A 24,591-nucleotide genomic window follows, 5' to 3' on the forward strand; every position below is an offset into this window, starting at 1 on the left:
CAAATAGTTGCAAATAACTCGTTTCTGAAAAAAAAGTGGCGCCAGAGACTGGCATCTGGTGTTTCGCTGAAATCGACAGTCATGTTGACTAGCAAAAAGGTTAACATACTCTAATTCCACGAGAACGAGACAACGTATATTTTGGATGTCGATGAATTTTCTTTCGATGTCGACGCTGAGCCTACAACCTAAAAACCGGACTCAGCGCACCTAGTTGTAGCAGCAGCCTCCCCAACCATGTTGCTGCGACACTGCCTGCACAGAAGCCGAAGGCCAACTGAGAGAGCCCGCTCCTTTTTTGGATGCTTCGGCAGTGACCACGTGTTGGGTTTTTATTTCAGATGCACGCACTATAAAACGCCGCCCAGCCAATGCGAATAAAGAGTGCGCCGAGTGTCGCTATTGCAGGCGTCGACCGGCGCCGGCGACAGTTCCGGCGGGAAAGGTCACGTGCTTTCCTGACGCCTGCTGTGTGCACTCCCTCGCCAACCGAGTTAAAAATGTTTGTGCGTTCAAATATTTGCTGCACCGGTGTGTCCATTTTGCCGACGTGTCCTCCCTGCGGAATGAGGATCCTCTATGGGGGGCGTGCCAGCTGCCCCTTTCGCTAGCGGTGTGTGAAATGAATCCATCTCTCCTGATCGCATTCCTCGTTCTGACCATTTGCTTCGACAGAGTCATTAAAGCCAAACTTTCTGTCTCTCCTTGGCCGGTGCGTGCAGCTTCGCCGCTGGGCGGTCCGTGCGACCACGACGAGGCGTGCGCCTTCTCGGTGGCGCACTCGTCCTGCCAGAAGAACGAGTGCCGCTGCCTCGACGGACACGAGCCGGACGCGCACACCACCAAATGCGTTCCAAGTGAGTGGCAGATGGCGACAAGTCTTTATCAAACGCGACAGCATTTGAAAAATCCCTGGCCATCTTTAATAACGTGAAACCTGGGGAGGAGCGAAGCATGCAGTGTACAAGTGTATTCTTGGCACCTGGCGTTTCTGCCAACGGAGATGAAACCGTTGGGAGTTAGAGGTATACAGCTTTGTTGTGAAAGTCTCTTGCCTTCGAAGCACGAAACGCTCCAGCGCGGTGCGTATACGAGTGTTCCGGTGTTCTTTTTTTTTTCGTTTCTTTTTTTCGGTACGCGTTACGTTCTAGCGCGAGGCGCACACGAGTTTCCCGGTGTTTTGGTACCGTGACTGCATAAGACGACGATTACGACGACGACGACGACGACAGGAGACGGCTACAGCCCCCGCCCCTAAGGGGCTTCGCCCCTAAAAGCCCAGCATTTTACTGCGAAGTGCGTGTCCTGCGGAGCAGACGTCACCCAGGCGCCCGATGGAGGAGGCCCTGTTCTAATTCTCATCCGCACCCTTTCGAGCAGAGGCGCAACTCTGTGTTCGTGCACTCTGCGCATGAAAACCATGGCACGGGACTGGGCTGCAGCGCCTTAAGCTACCTCTAGGTCACGCTTGGCGGTTGCCGAAATGCCAGTCAGATTTTGTTGCTGAAAAATGGTCCTTGGCGCCAATCAAGAGGTGTACCGTGCATTGCGGTCCTCTGGCTCTGTTCAGGAGTGTGACGGCAAGAGTGCGCTGCACGCCTCACGGGAGTTGGAATTCAGCAGAGGTAGGCACCGAGCCCGGTAAAGTGTTTACTGCCACTACACCTCGTGTGAGTTTGCGCCACAGCCCAAGCACACGGGTTGGATCCCGGACTCGGTGGCTGCTTTTCAGATTGATGCGATAAGCGAAGAAGCCCGTGTGTCAAGATTTGATTCATTGATTGTAGGGTTTAACACGCCGACGCAACGTAGGCGATGAGACGCACCGTAGTGGAGGGCTCCGGATTAATTTTGACCACCTGGGGATCTTTAACGTGCGCCGAAATCTCGTATACGCGTTTTTGCTTTTCGCCTCCACCAGAAAAGTGTCACGATTTCGGTGCACATTAAAGATGCCCAAGTGCAAATTTAATCCGCGCCTCGTAGCCCAGGCGTAGCTTCCGCGCTTGAGACCGCACAATTGAAAATCAAAATGTTTATGCTATACCTAATGGCTTATTCTTCGGCTCACTCTTGCGTTCTAGTTAACTTTATTACGATTTTGCTGCACTAAGGCTGGCTTCTTTGTCCTTTCAGGCTACAGGAAATAAGATTGAAAAGTACATTATAAATGGTTTTAGAGACCCTCGCCTGAATGTCCACTCTTCGACTTACATCAAAGTAAAATAAAAATGTCGGGGTTTTCTGGTGAGGCTTCGACGAGTACTTGTTGAATTATTCAGCGTGTTGCCAGAACACCACAATCCAGCCCTCGTAAGTTGTCTCACTTTTGATGGCGGTGTAACCAACCTCCGGGGGCCAAAACAGAGGTGTTAAGAGGAAAAGAAGAGAGCAGGAGAGTAAAGTTTGGTTCGTAGAAGAAGGTGGTTGGTGTAGCCGTGGATGGGTGAAAGTAGCCGATGACGCTGACGCAGGAGGTAGATGATGAAGAAAAAGTCTATTTACACTTATTTACAGACGATGAAGCAAACATAAGACAAAACGAAAACTGGGTTACAATTAAAAGGCGCCGCAGCGCACAAAGGGGGGTATCGCGGCGCGATCCCCGATGGGGGCCCGGAGGCCAAAAAATGTGCCGAACCGCCGCGCGGTTGGCGAGGAATTCGTGGGGCTCTGGCGCCCAGAAACCGCCACGGGAGCAAGTCTTCGTGCGACCGCTCGCAGTCGCAGCTCTCGACAAACTCCTCGAAGTATGCGCGAGCAGGGCGCAAGCAATGCCGCCTCCCCACAGCAGCGCAAATGCCACTAAGGGTTTTGACCTCCGCTCCCCCCCTGGCCGTCCCCGAAGGCCAGGAGGACAGGAAAGCCTTCCCCGACGCCGCGTAAAAGCCGCCGGCGAGGCCCATACAAAGGGTTGCGACTCGCTGGCGTCGGCGGAGGCCGCCCCAACATTCCGCCACCGGATGGGGAGACACAACAAGGCCACGAGAAGGGAGGGGGGTCATCGTCAAGACGGGGTGCATCGGCGCTGTCATCATTACAAGGAGCTACGCCGACATGACGCTTGTTGATAATTTCTTTACATTCGGAGCTAGCGCAATTACAAATTCACTTAAAGTTGTCCACTGACCGGAACAGAATGCGCAAGGGTAAATTACCATGATCATGCATGTCTATATACGCTGATTATAAGGTTTACCTCGCCGACGCTACACAGACGATGAGGGGCGCCGTAGTGGAGGGCTACGGATTAATTCTGATCGCCTTGGGATGTTAAACGTGCGCTGAGATATCGAACACACGGGCTTTTTCTCCTCTCGCCTCCGTCAGAAAAGCGGTCGCCGCGGCCGGGTATCGAACCCGCGTCCATGGTATACGTTGTTAGCGAAGGAGTCAATGTCTCTTCCCTTTTTTTTGGGGGGGGGGGGGGTGGGGGGAGGGGGCAAAATGCTGTGACTAACGATCTTAATGCGTAAGAACTAAATACCTCATTAAGCGAAAATGCAGTGTCTGGCGTCGACGCGACTTTAGATGGTCCATGGTATGGATATTAAGGATAAGGGAGGCAGGCAGCAGGGCTCGGTGTCACGGCTCACCGGAACGGGGTTCTGAGCTTTAATAACCGGATTATGAACACCATGATGGTAATGGTGGAGCATACCCCAGCGGGGGATTGAGCATCCTGCTGCCGCGGCAATTCGCACGTCTGCCGCTAGAAAGTTCAGGCACCAACAACACGACGACACTGAACCTCCAGGTAGAACTTTTTTAAGTGCGAATGCACTTTATAAGCGACCCCAAACCATCCACCGCCGGCGGCGGCGTCCGCAGTGCTCCTCTATATTTAAAAAAGAAACAGCATCCGGCGTCAGGTTTCGATCCGAGGACTTTGCGGCCGCAGCGCGACGCTCTACCGACCAAGCCACGGACGCGACGGTGATATCAGTGTCAGTGACGCGCCTTATATCTTTAACGCATTCAAACTACGTCGTCAGCGGCGTGCGTTGGCGACTCAGCGGCGTTATAGCGGCTTGATAACTGCGTGGTGTACACGTGATACTACAAACCCGATGGAAGAGATGGAAGAGAAGGCGGCGAGGCGGTGGGCTGCGGGGGCCGAGCGCAAGCGCCGCAAGCGGGCCGACAACCGTGCATTCGCACTTTCACATTCTCCCCCTCGGGGAAATGCGGGGGAATTTTTTTCAGGTGTGCCGCGTCTCGATCAAAATCTCGCGTTGCAAGCAACGAATAGGACGGGCGTCGGCGAGCACGGGTGGGCTCTGCTGATACTCTTCGTTGTACCCAGGAGTCGCTGAATTTTTCGTCAGCTCGAAACGGCTCATAACGGCTTCTCAGTTCTTCTTCACCCAGCCTCGAGATCACTAACAGACAAGCAATAAATCCGCATACATAACTTGTGGTTCTCAGTCCGTAATGTAGATCCTTTCATACGGTCGCCAAGGCGTGCCCCTCCTCCGCTTCCACTGGTGCTTAAGCCGGCGTTCCGATCTCAGCAACGCCGAGTGTGGCCAATTTGATATGCGGCAGAGCCAGACCGTGTGTCCAGCTTCTATGATGAACGAATACCGAAGACGGCCTTGGACAACTGTCGACAAGTTGGCTGCCTGGCGGTAATTGTGGCCTGAGTTGAATGACGTTCGCTGATCGCTCTTGTGCATGCCAATAGCTGCCCCCGTTTTCTTTTCGATAAACTCCGATTATGAGTACGATATTTCCGCGGTTATCCTCAGCGCAAAATACGGTTCTGCCTTTTCTTGATCGTGTTTCTCTCAAGTTGATCAGCAGTGATGAGCAGCGGTGGTTAAGACTTTTCAGCTCGAGTAAGATGTAACGACTCATATTTGCGCAGGGGTGCAACCTTACATAATTCGACGATTGAAGTTAGTTGGGTTTTGGGAATTTCCGGGAAGGATTTGCTATTCGTCTAAAACAAACACGTACTCGAACTCCCACGGTGGCGGGTCGATTCGTGTTTCTTCAGGAGCTTGCGCTACGTTCAATTCGACAGGGTCTGTTTCTGCTCCCCTATCGCTACATGGTTGATGATAAGTTCTCGTCGTCCTTTTTCACAGCCTTGGGCAGGCTTTCGGTGAACGAGTACAAGAAGTCTCAGGGCGTTTCGAAAAAAAAAAAAACTGCCATTTCAGAAAATGATGTAGATTTGATGTTGAAAGGTTGCCTATTTTTGAGGCACTGTAACCGATGGTAGGGGTAAGCGTTAGCTCTAAAAAAGCAGAGCATGTATCGATCCGCCTCAACCTGCTTTTCAATTTCCTATTCTATCAAATTAGGAATATCTGAATTCAAATTTCAATGATATCTTTTGTTATTTGGTGCAGGTTGTCCAAGTTAGCCTTCAGCGTCGTCACACGGCGAGATTCTGAAATTTACAGCCGGCCTCTACTGGTCAAAATTCTCTTAGAGTCGGTACGGATGTGGTTCCGCCGCGAACGCAGAGCGTCCGGCTCACCAGCTTGCCCTTCGGCAGCGGTAGCATTTGTGCCGAGCATGGTGGATTGGAAGGGACGTGGCGTGTCTGCGTCGCTGGGATGTTGCGGTCGGTTTTCGTGCGTGCACCGGGGATAGCCACGTTCGGTGTCGGTCGAGCCTGGTTAGTCACCCGCCCCCCGCGCAGGCGGTGGGAACGCCAGTGTTGGCGTCGGTGCCTTCGCGGGAGTCGGTGGTCGGTATGCGGTCACTATAAGCCATAGTGCCAGATGGCGGAGGGTGAGTCGGTGGTGAAGGGCTCTGGGTCTCGCATGCCTGCAGCCACTGGCATGCCTGCTGCGCTCCCCGCCGGCACATGGTCTTCTTCCCAAGTGTGTCGGCACCATGTGTCATGGATGTTGTGGATGAAGGAGGCAGGCAGCAGGGTACGGCGCCACGGCTCACCGGAACGGGGTTCTGAGCTTTAATAACGGGATATGAACACCATGATGACAATGACGGAGCACATATCCCAACAGTCGGAAAAGAGGACAACAGCGCGGACATAACGACAGCAAAGAAAATAATTTTCGGAACCAGGGTCCTTCAGGATGCGTGTCCAATACGCACACCCATACAACGCCAGCGTACCTTTATCACGAGAAGATTACATGCCTGAGATATATCCCCCTCGTAACAAATAAACTGCCGCAACAGAAGAAGACACGGCAGACGTATATCGTCAGACTAGCCAGCTAAACGTTCACACTTATCTCATTTTTCTTCCTGAATCTACTATCATATTATACATATTTAAAAAATACTGTTCTGTATTTCCTTTTCTAAATTTTGGGCTCTAAAATAATATAGGTCACATCCTGATTAGGTACAAAGATTATTTGCCAATCCCCCGCGTGGGTATGTGGTATGGTCTGAGGCAACCAACCAACCAACCAACAAAGAGCATCGCACAGCTTGAAGTTAGACGTAACGCTGTCGCAATACAACACGTAAGCAGTCTTATTTGTGTACCTGAGCTTTTTTTTAAACACGCAATACATTTCTACTCGTGGGGGCTGACCACTTCTTCTAACTCACCGCCCGCACACACACACATACACACACACACAAAAAAAAAACTGCTGTGTTTACTAACTTGTCTCATATAGTCTAAGCTTCCGTGCGCACCGCAGAGCCGGTCACTTAAATTCGGCATTGTCCGACCCAGGTCCGAGGCAGTTCTCAGCGTAATGGCGCGCCGGGCACATTGTGGTAACTTTAACGAGGCAGGTCAGCAGTCCCTGTCCGCGCGCAGTTACAGCGCACGGTCGCCGCACCAAGGCCGCCGCAAATGGCGCAGCGCGTGCAGTGGCATCCCGCACGGCTTGAATTATGCAAGGAAGCGGCCGCTCGTTCTTGAGAGAGGCCGCCGGGGTCCTTGCGGGGCCTCTGCTCTTTCGACACCCTCCCCTCTTCCCTTCAACAGTCTGGCGTGCTGTTGTGTTGCCCTTGCGGCAGACTGGTCCACTACTGCACCTCCAACGCGGGCCTCCATTAGGGCGATGCGAAAGGGGCGTCTCGCCTGCCTCCATCCGTTCGGTGTATGAGTAATGCGTCCTCCAGGATCCGAGCGGAGGCTCGGTCGGCCGGCATTAATACATGCAAGTGGCTCGCTCGCAGGGACACGCGCACGCCTGCGCAGGAAGTTCGAGTTACATCTTTCTTTTGCGTGGCCGTGCGTGGCTCAGTGAGAACAGGTGGCAGGCGTGACTCGGACTCGGGGCTTAATCGGCGTTAATAATACCTGCCCCCCTCGCATATGCAAACGACTGTTTGTTCTTCCACACGGCAGACTGCGCAAATTGCGCGCTCTTGAGGGCCGCATTTGGCGATAATGCGTTATGGCTTGCGATGGGTGTCTAGGTCATTGTATCCTTGATACGGCACCAGGAAGCGCTGCGGAGTCCCCGAGAGCAGAGCCTTAAAAGGCTCTGCCTGAGAGTGCACTCCGCGCGTCGCATGCGAACACTGTAGGGGAAAGACTCATCGGGGCCCTTCATGATGTTCGAGCAAGAAAAAACAAAAGCTTTCTGCTGGATGCCTCCGTAGGGGGCGAAGCACCAAAACGTTGGGGGGGGGGGCTTAGTTAGAGCTGTTAATGTTGGCTTAAGGTTGCTAAGGGCTTTGAAGTACTGGTGGGCCTGAATTCTTTACTCTTGATTTCAAAGTAACTCGTTACTCGAATCCTTACTTAGGTGCAGCTTTCCAGCTCATTGCGCTTCATTCAGAAGTGATTACGCTGGAAATATTCAATGTAATGCAAAGATTTTCTCACAGATAATACTGATGGCAAATAAGGAGGGACGGTTCCCTTTAATGATAAAGGCAAGTCAGCCTGGCAGCGAGCTTGGCTTGCTACTGCATTAGAACATGAGAGGGGCGAAAATGAGCGAAGGAAGCGAAGGCGCAAGAACGCATACACAGAAACTGACAGACGAAGGAACGCACACACAGCACACGCACAGTAGTAAAGTTAAGGCAAACGAACTGAATTAACGTAGAAAACCGCGCTAGTTGATGCACGTTCATTTTAACAGCGCAAAAATAACGGGACGAAGACGGGAGGAAATTACACGACAAGTGCTGAATCAATACTAAATTTCTTTAAAGACGATAGTCTTTCTTGGTCTACTTGAACGGGAAAAATTGGTCTTTCTGTCTTTTTTTTTCTTTAATGCCGGTCTTCGACACAACACAGAAACACAAAACAAAACTTATTCATATGAGCAACTCGAGCGACAAGCCACCAACCTATATGAAGGCTGATGTCTCTCTAAAATTCCCTAAGCGTAGTCAAGGGTTCTATCCTTGACAGCCACTCAGGAGTACATGCCTTGCGCTTCTGGACTTCTACGTACTGGGATATAGACTCACGAAAACATTGCCGCGTAGGGCGGGCGTCCACATCACCGTGGAGCCAGGCCATGCGTGAGCGCCATATGCTATGCAAGGCCACCAACATAACGAGGTCCAAGGGCGCCCCCTCCTCGTTTTCCACCTCTAGATAGCGTATGCCATGGGGGCTCAGCGGGAAATCTTTATTAAGGCTCCTCTGGAGGACATCCCACAAAAATACTGCAGCCCAACAATGCAGAAAAACATGCTCTATCGTTTCTGGTTGTTTACAAATTGAACACTGAGTTCCCCATGGCACAGATATCCCTCTATCCTGCATCCAGGTTCCAACAGACAAGGTGCCTGTGTGTAATTTGAAGAAAAAGGTTTTCACACCAGGGTGGACCTCCATTCTTTTGACGCGCATTAGCACATTTTGGCCTGGCCCAGCACGGTAATTATATCTATACAAATCTGTCTGTATGTATGTATGTCTGTCTGTCTGTCTGTCTGTCTGTCTGTCTGCCACTCGATTCAGCCAGCCGGCCAAAGCAACACAGATGCTGTGCAATAAGCTTATATACTCACAGCCAAATGTAAACGTCTAAGTCCGGTGTTAATCTTCATAGTTGTCAATATTGTTGAACAAGAACAAAACATTACGCAAATATAAGGCAGAAAATCAATACATCAGTGATATTTTCAGTATTCCTTTATTCAAAAAGTTACGAATGCCTGCGTTTTGCTATAGTAAATAAAAAACTGCATCTACTGCAAAAACCTTCGCCTCCTGTCACCCGCGCCACCTGGCGGAATTCAAAATAATTAAATGGAAACAGCAACGAAAGGTTTCACAAATTAGGTTTCGCGTTCCGCTTGGAACGCTCGGGGAGTAGTGCAACGTGGTTCTAGAGACGTTGTAGTCGGGTGCCTCAATTCACCCGCGTCTCCGCCGTACGGCAGCGCTGGCATCGAGGCACACGACTTGGAGCTGTGGTACGCGGTAAATTTAAATTGAACTGAGCAAACCTGTAGCGTGTTATCTTGGAAGGAACGGCACTGGATAGAAACAGCACGAGAGGTGAGCGGGAAAAAGGGATGCGTTTACTTGCCGGAGGCGCGAGTCGACTATCGTCTTGCGTCGACATTTGCAACGAAAGGCGAAGATACGCAGCCAATTTTTTTTATTGAAGAGACGCAAACATAAAGCCAGCAAAGGTACAAAACCACAATAAAACGTAAATAATAAAGCCACTAGAAGCATTTTCGCAGGCGCGCGTTCTCGTGCACCGCTGCCACTTCAAGATACAGCAGTTCCGCGTCTAAAGCGACAAAGACGGAGTGCAAACACACGAGTCTTACATTTTCCGAATTTGATAAGCTTCCACTACTTCCCTCGCCTTTTGGTCACCATGCCGGAACAGCACTGTTGTATCACGTAGGAAAGGCGTACAACCACAATCTTTGCAATGGGTCGAAAGATGGCCTGAAGGCACTCCCTTAAGTGAACTGTCGAGCTCTCGCAATCGAACAGTTAAGCAGTGGCCCGTCTGCCCAACATAAAAGCGAGCACGGTTGAGGGGAGAGTGCAATACACCACATTTGACTTACAAGGCGCAAACTGTTTTTCATGTTTAACACCACAGCTGCGTGCTCGGCCCTTTTTACTAATCCTCTTTTCGATTGCGGGACAGGTGCGGTTTAACTTGTTTTTTTGCCGAAAACACTACATTGACGTTATACTATCTGCTCCCTACTTTCTTCAAACGTTGTAATACATTATACAGATGCGGGATTACAATAATCTTTTCCTTCTTTTTCTTCACAACGTCACAAGCTGGAGACGAGTTTTGCTTCACCAAATTCAACAACTTACGGCAGGCCGACCCAATGACTCCGTCACCTTAGCCAGCATTCCTGAGTCTGCCTAACTGTGCACCGAAGCTAAACTCGATTTGGTGAAAACAAGACTTGAAAATGGCCGACCTAAGGCAGCTGATATAACGTAGGGGGCAGATATAACGTCAATGTAGTATTTTCGGCAAAAACAAGTTAAACCGCACCTGTCCCACAATCGAAAAGAGGATTAGTAAAAAGGGCCGAGCACGCAGCTGTGGTGTTAAACATGAAAAACAGTTTGCGCCTTGTAAGTCAAATGTGGTGTATTGCACTCCCCTCAACCGTGCTCGCCTTTATGTTGGGCAGACGGGCCGCTGCGCTGCTTAACTGTTTTCTTGCGAGAGCTTGGCAGTTGACTTAAGGGAGTGCCTTCAAGCCATCTTTCGACCCATTGCAAAGATTGCGGTTGTACGCCTTTCCTACGTGATACAACAGTACTGTTCCGGCATGGTGACCAAGAGGCGAGGGAAGTAGTGGAAGCCTATCAAATTCGGAAAATGTCATACTCGTGTTCTAGCGCTCTGTCTTTATCGCTTTAGACGCGGAACTGGCGTATTTGAAGTGGCAGCGGTGCACGAGAACGCGCGCCTCCGCAGATGCGTTTAGTGGCTTTATTATTCATGTTTTATTGTGTGTGTTTTTTTTACCTTCGCTGGCTTTAATAAAGCAATTTAGTGTTGTTTCAGCGCTTGTCCCGTGCTTTTTTTCCTTCTGTTTTTGTCCCGTTATTTTTGTGCTGTGAAGATTAAGGCAAATGTTCACAGAGTTTTGTACAGGCCCTTGTAGTCACGGCGAGATTGCGCCAAGGCCCTTGTAGTACGTTTCACCTCGGCGGTTGAGTGCCATGGACCGATGACGTCGCGAAAGGGGTGCATCAGCACGCAGTCCCGAAGCTGCCTTCATGGTTAACTGTGAACTATCAAAGCGGGGACACACGCACAGTACGTCTTGTTTCGTGTCGAACTGCAGACGAGACACGACCAGAGGCTCCGAGCAAGGCGAGCAGAAGAACCGCCCCTTTATTCAACGGCCGTGCATATATACACTCAAGTGGGAGAGGAGGGTGTGTTCCCTCCCCAACATATTACAACCGTGAGACATACCGCGCACGTCACGTGGGCCGTAGATATGAGACCCGCGCGCACCAGATATGATACACGTCTTCTATGTCTTCACGAACACTGCAAGCGTGACAGTGAGGGGAGGAAACTCGGCGCGTCTTGGTCAAGTAGTGATTGGTAAAAGCAGTCAAAGGACTCTGGTAAAAGCGACTTTGAGGCTAATGCGGTGAACAGTTGCTTCTTCACGCCTTCCCAGCCCACATGGCATTCGGAAAATGCAGGCGGGATCTGTTCTATACAGTGTCTGCTATTTTTTATCTCTAAGTCCATGTTGATTGTTGAACTGCCACGCCCAGGAGTACGCAAGTGTCGTGGCATCACGTCAAGTGAATGGAATCGGGACGATGACGCTAGACTGGTTGTGGACCAAGCTGTTTTGTCGCCCACCACATTCGCAATCACCGCACAGTGTCCCGGTAACCACTGTAGCACCGCGTCGTGAAGCAAGCTGGTAACCTGCGTATGCGGAGTGTGTATTTCGTTTGCCAGTTGTTTCCGCGGAAATGAGGCTGGTTGTCGGAGCGTCGCCCGTGAGTGCGTGAAAATCACCCACACAGAAGCTTCTTGCCCCAGAACGTACTGCAAAGCAGAGCGTACAGCAACAAGTTAAGAAGTCATCGACGTTATTTTGTGAACGCTTGCCTTGGGCGCAGTTTAAATTTTTTTAGAAATTTCTCCGCCAGGTTCCAGAGTCACTACAACTAATTGAAATAAATGTATGGAAAGTAAGTTTTCGCTACAATTTACACAAAAAAAATATTTAGAGTTTTGCAAAATAGTTTGCAGTATTTATATACAAGACGACTCCTTGCTCTATGCGAGATGAAATGACCCGCCGCGGTGGCTCAGTGGCTAAGGCGTTGCGCTGCTGAGCACGAGGTCGCGGGGTCGATTCCCGGCCGCGGCGGCCGCTTTTCTGATGGAGGCGATAAGCAAAAACGCTCGTGTGTACGAGATTTCGGCGCACGTTAAAGATCCCCAGGTGGTAAAAATTAATCCGGCGCCCTCCACTGCGGCGCGCCTCATCGCCTGCGTTGCGTCGGCGCGTTAAACCCTACAATCAATCAATCAATCAATCAATCAACTTTCCTGAAATGGTTTTACGAGGTTCCTGAGCGTCGTAATTTTGAGCCAGAAAGCTGCGGATAAAAAAGTTGCGTAACGCAAGCAGGGGTATCCGTATCGGTACCTCAATACAAGGTTAGCAAGATCTATTCCAACACTTCCTCTCGCGCATAGGACCGAACTGACCGTAGGGAAGGGTCGAGCAAGAAACGTGCCTCGGAAAGTGGCGACAAAAGTGCTTCAAGTACCACCTGCAGCAATAAACGGGAAACAAGGGTGGCCGACACGTCATCGTCCAGTCATGGTGAGAGACACGTGACGCAGACACGTGTGACTGACACCGGCTTACCGCAGCGTCCTGCTTCCTTCGCGCGGCCTGTCACCGGCCTATACGCGCCAGACCCACAATGAGCACCATCGATCAAGTGACCTCCGGAGCGGATGTAATGACGTCGCCTCGCTCCCGGCCCCCATCCCCCTCTGCCCTGTAAGCCGCGAGGACACGGGCGCCCCCCAGTGGCCGGACATAGTCGGCTTATTGAAACGCTTTGTTTCCGATGGCAGCAGCCGACGACGCCAGCCCAATCCCTTCGCTCCCGCTTTGTTCCTTTCGCGCGCCAAAGTAGCAGTCGAGCTTCTCTTTTTTCGGCTTAGTGATGGATAGTTTTGCCAAACACCCGGCGCGCTCGTGCGGCAACGAGAGAAAGCGTTTTCAAAACGCTGCCTCCTTTCGCACCATTTATGAGCTCCAATCAATCTGCGGTCCGGGCGTCCCAGTTCGTTTTACCACTGATATGCCAAGGAGCCGCTATTCGGCGCTACTATTCTTCCGTCTAGCTATTGCTGTGATTATTCGCTTCGCCCAAAGCAGAGATAGAAAGGATCGAAGGACACGCGTGAAGGCGGACGCTTGCATGCGTAACTCTGGCGCCAAGGAGGAGGCCGAAAACAAACGAAAATAAGAACGCAACGCAATGCGGAGCAGCGCGTTGTCGATTCGGTAGCTCAGTGATCGATCATCGTTTGCCTATAAGTGAGACAGATTTGCGATTAGAGCGAATTCCCGTGTTCCGCTGCAGGCGGAAGCGTCTCGGGCGTCCTGCCGTCCTTTGTTTCGCGCGCGGTTCCGTGCACTGCGTAGTGTGTCGTTTCTTCTCGGGGGCTGCATAAAACGAGGTCCCCTGCGTCCAACCCTGTCGCCCTTGAAGGCTCCTGGCTGTCAACCCAGGGGCCACTCGGTCGCCTGCTTTGTCCCCGTGGGCGTTGCCAAAACGGTTTTGGTTTAGGGCCGATTGCAAGCAAGTAGACTGCGTATGTACATGCGCCACCGTAGTACTTCGGGTCTTTGAAACTGCACGTGGCTTGATGGTACGGCGTGGTATCACGAAAGGCCGGGGAATATTTCACGTCCCCTCCTCTACACTGCTTGTAGCCTCAATTACCGCCATCTTTCACGCTCTTGCAAGCTCACCTCCTCGTCTTCACCATTTTCGCCCCACCTCCTTATTTTTTCTTTAACACACAAAAAAGTTTTATTGCCAAGGCTTGACCTCCAGTCTTTTTTTAAACATGATAGTCTTTCTTGGGCTACTTAAACACAAAAATTATGGTCCGTCTGTCTGTCCCTCGATTCAGCTTGCCGTCCAAAAGTTAAAAGAATACTTGAACGACAGGTTTATATATGCAAAACTTTTCAACACCACCGAATCTGGAAACACACTTCATAACTGTCAACCTTGTTGAGGAAATAGAAAACAACATGTTTAACTATTTATTTATTTATTTATTTATTTATTTATTTATTTATTTATTTATTTTCGAACACCCTCAAGGTCACTGAGGACGTTACAGAGGGGAGTCGGAAAAAAAATGTACAATGCACAAGTCACACAGCATTGGATGTGGACATAAGACAATGTCCAAAAACAATCAAGAAAATATTCACCGTTTTCTTAATATTATCTCATAAGTGGTATTCGCAGTGTTCTTTTAAAGAAATATACATGGCTTCTTGGTTTTTGCGATAAGAAATAAAAAAAAAAGATTGGGCGCCATCAATAGCGCCCTGGGAAAGTGGATGCCCAGCAAAGCTGTTGTAAACCGCTACAAATGGGGAATGTAGGAATGTATGAAATGTTCTTGTCGTTTCGGCGGGCTTGTCACATGTGCTTGGCACGTGTCGCTAGACATGGGCACAGAGTATTGGAACTCCATCCTCTATTGTTCCGTGCCGTCGCAATGATCATTGATCAGTTCGCATCACGTGACATTTGTTTACACTGCGACGGTTCACGGGAACCGCCATTTTGTTGCTTATGCGTTTTAGTCGGTCAACTTCGGCAGGCTTAGCTTCTCCTTCGTGCTCTGCGGCTGCGCGCAAATGACGTCGTTGTGAATGAGAATCAAAGATAACGCGTGTGGCAGTATTTCAGCAGCAGAAGTGCGTCCAAAGATGCTGTTTCGCTGCATCATCGGCAGTGGTGTTAACAAAGGACCTGGTCGAAGGTAACGGCGAGGTCTTAGATGCGGCAATCTCGCAACACTGATGAACGACAAAAATGGCCGCTGCTGCCGACTTGCGTGCCTCAGCGGCGGTACCGTAACACCGTGTCTGCTGACACAACGCGCGGCTTCTCGGGCGGCAAATGCTGGGTCCTGCCTGGGTCTGGGGCGAGAACTGCTCAATTTAGTGACACTAGTCCTGCGTAGCCTTCAAGGATAATTTCCAATCATGATCTTTACCAGGAAAGCATTGGGGGAGCGGGAGAGGGCCTCATTAATGCGGTTTCGATGCTTGTTTTGTGGTTTCCTTAACGAATTCTGAACTCTATGCTGTACGCCATGGTTAGCCTGGCGCATGCGCTCGGCGTCTTGGGCCTTAACGCCTTGGAGTTTTTGCCCATGGAGATGAAACCGTTTGGGGGTACAGGCAAAATGTGCGCTGAAAACGACGTTTTGACCGGAGGCGCTCGCGCGAGCGTGGACCTCGTGGCAGTGTTCCAAGTAGGATCGAGACGAGCAGTGGACCGCAAGCAAATTGAAGTGACTTTAGCAAATCTTCTCCGTGTTTATCTCGGAGGCTACAAAAGGAATGGCGGATGAGACAGGAGAGCCAGTTACTTAGAAGGGGCGGCAGAAAACTGTCTTCCGACGACATTTGCACTGAAGGGAGCAGACACGCGGCTATTTTTTTTCTTCGAACGTTTCTGCACATGACATAGTTTTTGATATATTTCTTAAACTACGCTATTAAAACATGGTTAATGGTCCTGCTTGTGGCCTTTTTAATGGTTATTTGGTAGTTACGAGCAACGCAGAATAAATAATAATGAATCGAAATGATGTGTACTAAATGAAGCCTGATCTGTATACGGCAGAGAATAGGGCACAAAAACAAACATTTAACGGATTGATTTTGATATGGTTTGTCTAATTTTTGGTTTCAAGCTACTCTGACGTAGCAAGCTTATCTGTGTTCGGCTAAATTTTGGTATGATAAAAGCCGCATGATTGATAAGATGGGCGGGAAAAAAAGTCACAACAGAGCTGTTGTCAACGCAAACTATCGTCCTGGCTTATAGAACCTCCTCGTCTCGTTCACGCACTGCCCTCATTCTGACTCAACAGTCTCGTTCCTGGTTTGGCTGGAGGTGCAAGAAAAGCCCCTGCCTTACCCGCCAAGCAGTTTGGCCAGAATCCAGGCGAAGTACAGTTCTGTCAGGCCGCCACTTACTTATTTGCCGTTGACTGAACGTAGAGGCTTGCACGGTTCCTCCGTAGGGAAGTGAAGGGGGACAGGTGGGGCTACATGCGAACTTGGGGCACTACAGCGAAAGGGAAGAAAAGGACTCGCTTGTGCTGGTTTACTCGCCCGCTACAGAAGTTCCCCGCGCTAAATTATTTGGCTTTGATTCAACTCACGCGACTGCAGCAGGAACAAACAGAAACAGGAACCAAACAAAAGAGATAAACAAAATGAAACGTGTTTTCCTCGTAACGATTCCCATGTTTCTTTTTTTTCTTTCTCTTTGTCTCGTTCTTCTTGTCTTCTCATTGATGTGCCTTAGAACGAGAGAGCCGAGACGACGCGAATTGCATTGGATCGGGCCTCTATTGAATTAGGAGAGCTCGTCGGTCCCCGCTTCCATGGCGGCAGGTGTGCACAGCCACGTTGGGGGGTACCAGGCTGAGCGTCGCGTGCGGAACGGCGGCTCGTTATTTCTGCTTCAAGCCGCCGTTGCCAGTTCCTCCCGTCGGCGCTGTTTCTCCGCACATGCGGCGGACACATCCGCTCCTTCGGGGCAGCGTTGTGTATCGACTACCGTCCCTCAGACAAAGCGCTGTACACCGGTGCGACGCCTCTATGGACGTCCGTATACACTGACAAATTTTCTGGCGTGCGGACAAGCCACACACTGAAATTGCCACGTAGGTGACAGTCCCAGCAGCATCGCTACAAGAGAACAGCCGCACTGTGAGCGACGGCCTCAGCCTCCGCGTTCTGACGACGGGCATTGATTGCACCTTTCATGACGTCCGCAGCCCTGTCAAGGATTTCTCAGCAAAAGCAGCGGTTGCAGCAGCAGCAAACGAAGGCTGCCTGACAAGCCTTTTGTGCCGAGTGGGAAGAACAAGCGGTGACGACGCGGGGACGGATCGATGCGTCTCGGCAGTCTGGCAAAGAAAACGAAGGCGGTGACGAGAATTGATGTCTTCGATACGGTGCTTTGGAATAACCCCGGCTTGGTGTTCCTCCTGGAGTTCTTCCCCCGGCCGAGCTATCGTTCGAGGCGGCCCCGGCGCACGTTGTTATCATCGGCAGGGTGGACAGTTGGCGAACACTGTACCGAGAATCCTCGGTACTGCGACAAAGAGGTCGTTGTGTCGCTTGGGTATTCATGAGCGCTGCCGATCGTGTTATCCCCGGTCTAACCTAACATATCAGAAGCGATTTGATGTGAAAACCTTTAAGAATATTTCAGTGTGTGTATTCGTATTTGCAAAAAAAAATTATGACCAACGTACTATTTATTTCACGCCGTTTCTTAATGCTTCAGGCATTAGCGGATCACTTGCAGTAATGTCGGCTAGATGTCACCAACGGATTTTCTAATTTCAATGTTCAACGCGCCATCATCGTTGTCACTCACTGATGGCAGCCGAAGAACATCCGGGTGAAGTCGAAAGTGAAGTAGGAACTCCACGAGTGCTCACCAGCCGGAGGTGCCACCAAGCACAAAAAGATCTGTGCGGGCATGAGCACGCGTGCTTGCTTCTCAGTCACGCGAGAAAGCTGCGGGAAACACCACAGTTCCGAGCAAGAAGCGGGAAATTTAAACCTCCCTCGTTTTCTTCTGCACCTATAACTAACGCGATGAGGAGCGTTAGCAGCGAGGTAACGCTGTACACGTGAAGACAGTTGTGGACACGCGGAGTGGAATTACTCGTGCCGTGTGCGCAGTGGCTCGTTGATGATGGTTGCATTTTAATGGCGCAAGGTCAGCTGGGGCAAAGAGCGCCAAAAACAGATGGTTAGCTACAACAGATTAAAAGTGTATACTAAAATTGAACAGCAACAGAGGTAACAACAAATAAAGACAATGGAGATGGCTGGTGTAGAGGGCCAGGTTGTGATTATGCATGATATGATATGAGTTTCAGAAATTGAACTTCTGATAGATACCTAAAAACACGTTTGACAGTAAACATTGGTTCATCGCCTAAGAAGTGCGATGGGTGGAGCGGCATTTGTTGTCTGTAGATTTCTGGAAAGTGTTTGCGTCGTGTGGTGTGGACTGCCTTGCATGTGATTAGTATGTGAACTACGGATAGGCCCTCTCCACACCTGCTGCACACGGGTCTCGGAGACCCAGTGAGCAAGTGTGAATGTGTTACATAAGTGTGGCCTATCCGTAGCCTGGCTAAGGCTACTTCCGTGTGTCTGTCTTGTTTTTCTGTTATGTATCTACCTAAGTGTGACTTTATAGTGTAGAGTTTGATCTCTCTTTTGTGTCCCATGTTTCCTGCCAAGATTTGCGCAAGGCTGTCCGTACCAGTGGCTTCAGGTCGAGGTAGGGAACGCATGGTACATCTATGCTACAGCGGACTGCAGCCACAGCGGCACTCTGGTCAGCGATTTCGTTCCCCAGAATGCCACTGTGACCTGGAACCCAGCAAACAATTATTTTTAGTTTTGAGTGATGAGCAAAGGTTAAAGCTTTGATTAAATGCTGGAGGACAATGTTTTTTGTAGGTCTGAAGCAACGTAAGGCTGTTACCACACTTCGAGAGTCTGTAAAGATAATGGAATGTTCTGTTCTAATTTGTGTAATGTGTTGTACTGCTAATAAGATACCATGTGCTTCGGCCGTAAAAATGCTGCTATTTCTGTGTAACGTCTTCGTACTGGTAAAGTTGGGGCCGTGTGCAGCGCATGCGACGGCTGAAGAAGACTTCGAAGCATCGGTGTAGAAAGTGGTGGTGGTGGGGGGGGGGGTATTTGTGTTGTAACTGAAGAGAGTGCTGTAGTATAAGTTCTCTAGGCGCATTTCGTTTGTTGATATGTTTAAAAGAAATATCAGACGAAATTGCTGACCTCTCCCAAGGCGAAATGAGGTCAGCAATAGAACACTTCATGCTCTCCTCAAATGAAATCCCTAGTCCCTCAGCGAGGGCTCTCACTCGGATAGAGAAAGGAGCGGGTATCGATGGCCGTGCTGCGAACAGCGGATCGGATGAGGTGTTGCTTATGATAAAACTACATGGGTGGTTTTTTACAGAAGTCGCCTTAACAGCATACAGCAATGAAGTATACGAACGCTGGTGTTCAAGGCTCCACCTATCACACTCTGCATACAGGCTTTCAATGGGACTCGTCCGGAACGCTCCACATGCAAGACGGAGACCCAAGTGCAGTACTGGATCCAACATGTTCAGAGCCGTTTTACAGGCGGACCCATAGACGACACTCCCGTAGTCTAACCGTGAGCCAATAAGGCTGGTAAAAACGCGGAGGAGTATTTGTTTGTCCGCTCCGTAGGAGCAATGCGAAAGGACCTTCAGAATATTCATGGTTTTGAGGCTCTTCTGTTTCAGGTGTTTTATATGAGGAATAAATTCAGTTTTTCATCTAGCACTACGCCTAAAAATTTGTGTTCAATTTTGGGAGGGATGGAGACACCTTTAAGATTAATATTAGGATCAGCATGGATTCCGCGCCTCCTTGAAAATACAACACAGGTACACTTGTCTGGATTAAGCTTAAATCCATTCCTGTCTGCCCAGTCAGCGAGTTTTTTGACACCAAGCTGGACTTGCCTCTCGCAAACGGACAGATTACATGATTTGAAGGAGATTTGAACGTCGTCTACATATAGCGAGGAAGAAATGGTTGGTGGCAATCCTTTTCCCAGCGAGTTCATTTTTATAATAAACAGCGTGCAGCTCAAGACGCCCCCTTGAGGCACACCGTTTTCCTGGACGTGAACTCGGGAATGTCTATTGCCCACTCTCACACGAAAAGTTCTCTCCGACATGTAGCTTGCAAGAGTATTTAACATGTTGCCTGACAAACCAAAAGACTTAAGGTCGCTAAGAATTCCATAGCGCCATGCAGTATTATACGCTTTTTCAATATCGAAAAATACTGTCATACAATACTGTTTATGAATAAATGCATCTTTGATGTAGGATTCTAAGGCAACGAGTTGATCATGTGTAGATCGCCCTGCCCTGAAGCCTGCCTGGCAGCTCTCGAGAAGTCCATTGTACTCCAGGAAGTACACAAGCCTCCGGTTAATCATCTTCTCGAAAAGCTTGCAAAGGCAGATCGTCAGGGCAATGGGTCGATAGCTAGCGGGAAAGGAAGGATCCTTCCCCTCTTTCAGGAAAGCTACAACTATAGCCTCCGTCCAAGAGTTTGGAATATGCCCCGAAAGCCAAATCTTGTTATATAGGTGGAGGAGTGTTAAAAGAGTTTCTGAGTGTAGGTGCTGTATCATTGTATATGTGATGTTGTCTGGGCTTGGAGCTGAGGGTTTACAAGTGCTCAGAGCGGCCCTCAGCTCATGAAGTGAAAACTCCGAGTTATAAGAGGAGGTTGGCTTATCATTATCAAGCAAAGACTTCTTTTCAGCCAATTGTTTGTGTTTCATGAGAGTGCTAGTGTAGTGTGCTGAACTGGACACGTGTTGGAAGTGTTGTGCAAGTGTGTTAGCCTGGTCTTCCAGTGTGTAACCTGTTGTACTAACCAGGGGCAGGCTGTGTGTCTGTTGTCCTTTTAGTTTGCGTATTCGTGTCCGGACTTTGTCTGTGTCTGTGTAAGAGTTTATGGATGTCAAGAAGGTGTGCCAACTCTCTCGTTTTGCCTCACGGCGCACACGTTTTCCTAACGCCTTGGCCCGTTTGAACAACAGGAGGTTTCCCGACGTGGGGTACCGTCGAAGGATACCCCACGCTTTGTTCTGGGCCTCTCGCGCCCGCCTACAGTCCTCATTCCACCACGGCCTTCGCTGGTTGCGCGGGGCACCAGAGACGTGGGGAATGGACTTTTCGGCGGCGTCGAGGATGTGCGCCGTGAGGAGTTGGGCAGCTTCTTCAACGTGTAGGTGTTCTATGGATGTGTGGTGTAGTTTTGATGTCTCTGTAAATGTGTTCCAGTTAGCTCGTGCCTCATTAAACCTATTATGGGAAGATGAACTGCTTGGGCCTTTACCTATATATGTCAATGAAATGGGGAAGTGGTCACTGCCATATGGGTCAGTGCCCACACCCCACTCAAGACATGGAAAGAGAATTACCGAGCCAATAGCCAAGTCAAGATTTGAGTATGTGTTGTGTCTTATGTTATGGTATGTAGGCTGTTTCTTGTTGAAAAGGCATGCTCCAGAGGATGTTAAAAACTTCTCTATCAGGCGACCTCGGGCATCCGTGCGAGAAGAGCCCCAAAGAGAATTGTGTGCATTGAAGTCGCCTGTTATGATGTATGGTTCGGGCAGCTGGTCGACCAGCGCCTCAAAGTGAGAGCTCAGAAGTGCAAGATCAGGAGAGATGTAGATGGAGCATACCGTTATCAACCTATTAAATATTATTGTGCGGACGGCTACAGCCTCAAGGACGGTGTTCAGGGTGACAGGGTGGCATGCTAAGGATTTGCGGGCGATTATGGCCACACCGCCAGAAGAGTGTGTGCACCAACCCTGTCCTTTCTGTATACCAGGTAACTATTCAAGAAATTTGTGTGCTTGAAATTTAGATGTGTTTCCTGGACACACATTAAACTTGGCTGATTGGCATGCAGAATCTCATGCACGTCGTCAAGATTATTCAGAAGGCCTCTGCAGTTCCATTGAACTATGTTTTCTCTTCCCATTATTTATGTGAGAGCTACTGGAGTGTGTATCTTTATGTGTCGTCTTTCGAGGCTGTGACTCTTGGATTGGGCTTTTCGGGCCTTTCTGTAGGCTTGGACGTCGGAAGCCGCTCCTTGCGCTGCGTTGCAGGCAAGACCGGCACGACGTCCATCTCTTCGTCCGATGTCCTGGGTGTGCCCGTCGAACCGGGCCCCCCGGACTTGGCCCCCCTTCGGGGGCCCTTCGTTTGAGCCGCCACCGCCGCGGGTGTCGGGGGCACCAGAAGTGGAACGGGCGGTGCGGTGGCGGTGGGAGCCGGTGCGGGGCCCGTGGTGTCCATAATTTTCGGCACCCTCCAACGTACTGGAGGACGGGGAGGCAGGGACGGGAGCAGCACCGGTCCTGACGGAAGAGGTTGCCACCACAACCGCTGCTGGCTCAGCGAGCGGTGCGGAGGCGGGTTGGGCTGCCAGAGGCAAACCAGGGGTGGGGTGGGGGGGGGGGGGGGGGGGGACCAAGTCCGACTCGCGGTACAGGGTCCCCGCCGAAACCAGACGCCGCTGCGCCCCCCGGCGAGCTGCGTCGGCGTACCTCCCCAGAGGGAAAGAGGCGAACCTCTTTCGCGCCTCTGGGAAGGTGATGTTTTCGGTTACCTTCACGTTAATGATTTTTTTCTCAAGATGAAACTTTTCACAAGCGCGAGAGTATGCTGCATGTGGACCCTGGCAATTCGGGCAGGTGAAGTTGGTTGCAGTGCAGTTTTCGGAGAGATGATCATGCTGGGCGCATTTGGCACATGTTGTTCTGCCGCGACAGGAGTTGGTACTATGCCCGAACCTCTGGCACTTGAAACAGCGCCGCGGGTTCGGGATGTATGGCCGGACAGAACAACGGATGAAACCTGCGTTGACATGCTCGGGCAGTGTGCAGCGGTCGAAAGTCATAATCAGATCTTTGGTGGCTATTTCTTTGTTATCTCTCCTAATGACGATACGTCTTACTGCTGTCACGCCTTGGTCTTTTAGGCCTTCGAGCAGATCGGTCTCTGTCTCGGTTAGGAGATCTGACTCAGATATCACAACCTGGGAGCTGTTGAGGCTGCGGTGGGGTGTGACTCTGATATCAAGGTCTGCCATGCGGGTTTGGCTGATGAGAGTTGTGGCTTGCTGCTGCGTGTTGACCTCAACTAAGACCTCACCGGTTCTTAGTTTTTTAGCATTGTACCTCTTGCCAAGGATGGCTTCAAGAAACTTCGATACAAGAAATACGGATTGTGAAGAAATATGCTGGGATTTGTCAACAGATTCAACTATTACCTAGCGGGGGTAGTTGTCGGGTTTCGGGGAGTTGATGGCAGGAAGAGGTGGGAAAGATGCTTCGGTGCGGACCCTTTTCAGAGTCCGATCATGTTTGGAGGGGGTTTTTCGATTTACCATATGGCATAGGAAAAAGCAGGGGACGGGGGTACTTCCTTCGCTCGGGTTACCCTGATACCGAGAGAGGTCCCGGAGCTCCCTGCCTGGTAAACAGACAGGGAGCCCATCCGCCGGAGCTTGACCTGGGCTCGGCTCCGACGACCACCGTTTGAGGTTTCTACCCTTCACCTTAAAAACACATCACCACGGTAGGTCGCAGCTTATGTTGGGGGGCTCGGGGTCCGCGGTATCGCCAGTACCGTCACCAAGATTACTCAGGGTGCCCCGTGCGGGGCGCAGTGGCTCGTCCTTGTGGGCCTTCTCACGCTTGCCAGTGATGCGTCATTTAGATGAAGTCAGGCCGACTCTTTTCTCAAGTCAGGGAGGAATGGGTCGCGGAGACGTGTATTCGCACGCGAACATTTTTTAAATACCCGTCACCTGCCGTTACCTAATCGGCTCAGTTGGCAACAATCTGGTATCTTTCAAAAGGGTAATGAATTTAATTTTCTGTTAGTTTCTTCGCTATAGCCTCTTCGACACATGAACGTGATGTGTTCACCCGTATTGGGACTGCGAAACTCTGAACCTTATTGTTAAAGGGGGACTAAACGGTGGATCACTTCTTGTTCTAACAGATAGAGAGAAAGAGAGAAAGAGAGAGAGTCTTTAAGGAGAACTAGAGGGACCAGACCTATTAGGAGCAGGCCTTGCTACGCCGGATGGGGAGTCCTGTAGTTATGAGGGATGATTGTGGGAGTTTGCAAAGACAGCAATGAGATGGAAAACCAATAGACATCAAAAATAAGGTGCGTTTGCCTTTCGGCCCAAAAAGAAATGCCCTCCTGCGCACAATGTGCCGCTTTTTGTTTCTGCCTGCGGGCTCATGAAAACGCTGCCGTAAACTCGGCTTCCTCAATCATTCACCATCCAATGGGACGGACTGCTCTCCGTTTCAAGCCTTGCAAAAATGAGCTCGCTGTACAAACATACCATCGCCGACCCGAGCTCCGAATCATTCCGTAATTCGTGGTTGACGTCCAGAGCTTTGGGGTGCAACGGCCCACTTCAAAAGAAAGAAAATGTAAAAATACGCCCAGAAAGAGGAGAAAAATCTGCAGGAGAATCGACAATTGCGCTAGTTGGTAGTGGTTCTTGCACATCTTGAAGCAGTGCGAACTCAACACATACACGAGAAGAAAGAAGCAAACGGTCCGCAGCGCTGTACTCTCAACTTAAATTTAATTAGAACTGACACAAACTTACATACTAGCAACCTCATACCAATGGGACCGCACATTTTAGAGACGTCACAGACATTCGTGTTTCTTTATATATATAGACAACGCTGTGGTCTGGCTACATCCTCTTTCTTGTGACTGCATCCAGTTTGCGGTA

The 24,591-nt window shown here is 50.2% G+C and overlaps 1 protein-coding gene across 1 annotated transcript in view; it reads left to right on the forward strand.

The window, feature by feature from the left end:
• LOC144178145 (uncharacterized) overlaps positions 1–24,591 on the forward strand; it is a 317,073-nt gene that overhangs the window by 216,586 nt on the left and 75,896 nt on the right. Inside the window, exon 4 of the mRNA XM_077705716.1 lies at positions 723–857. Coding sequence (XP_077561842.1) covers positions 723–857 — 135 coding nt within the window. The remainder of the gene's footprint in view (positions 1–722; positions 858–24,591) is intronic.

This window comes from Haemaphysalis longicornis, unplaced genomic scaffold (assembly GCF_048455015.1).
Source record: "Haemaphysalis longicornis isolate Haplotype H1 unplaced genomic scaffold, Haemaphysalis longicornis Haplotype H1 scaffold_4, whole genome shotgun sequence".
Classification (NCBI taxonomy): Eukaryota; Metazoa; Arthropoda; class Arachnida; order Ixodida; family Ixodidae; genus Haemaphysalis; species Haemaphysalis longicornis.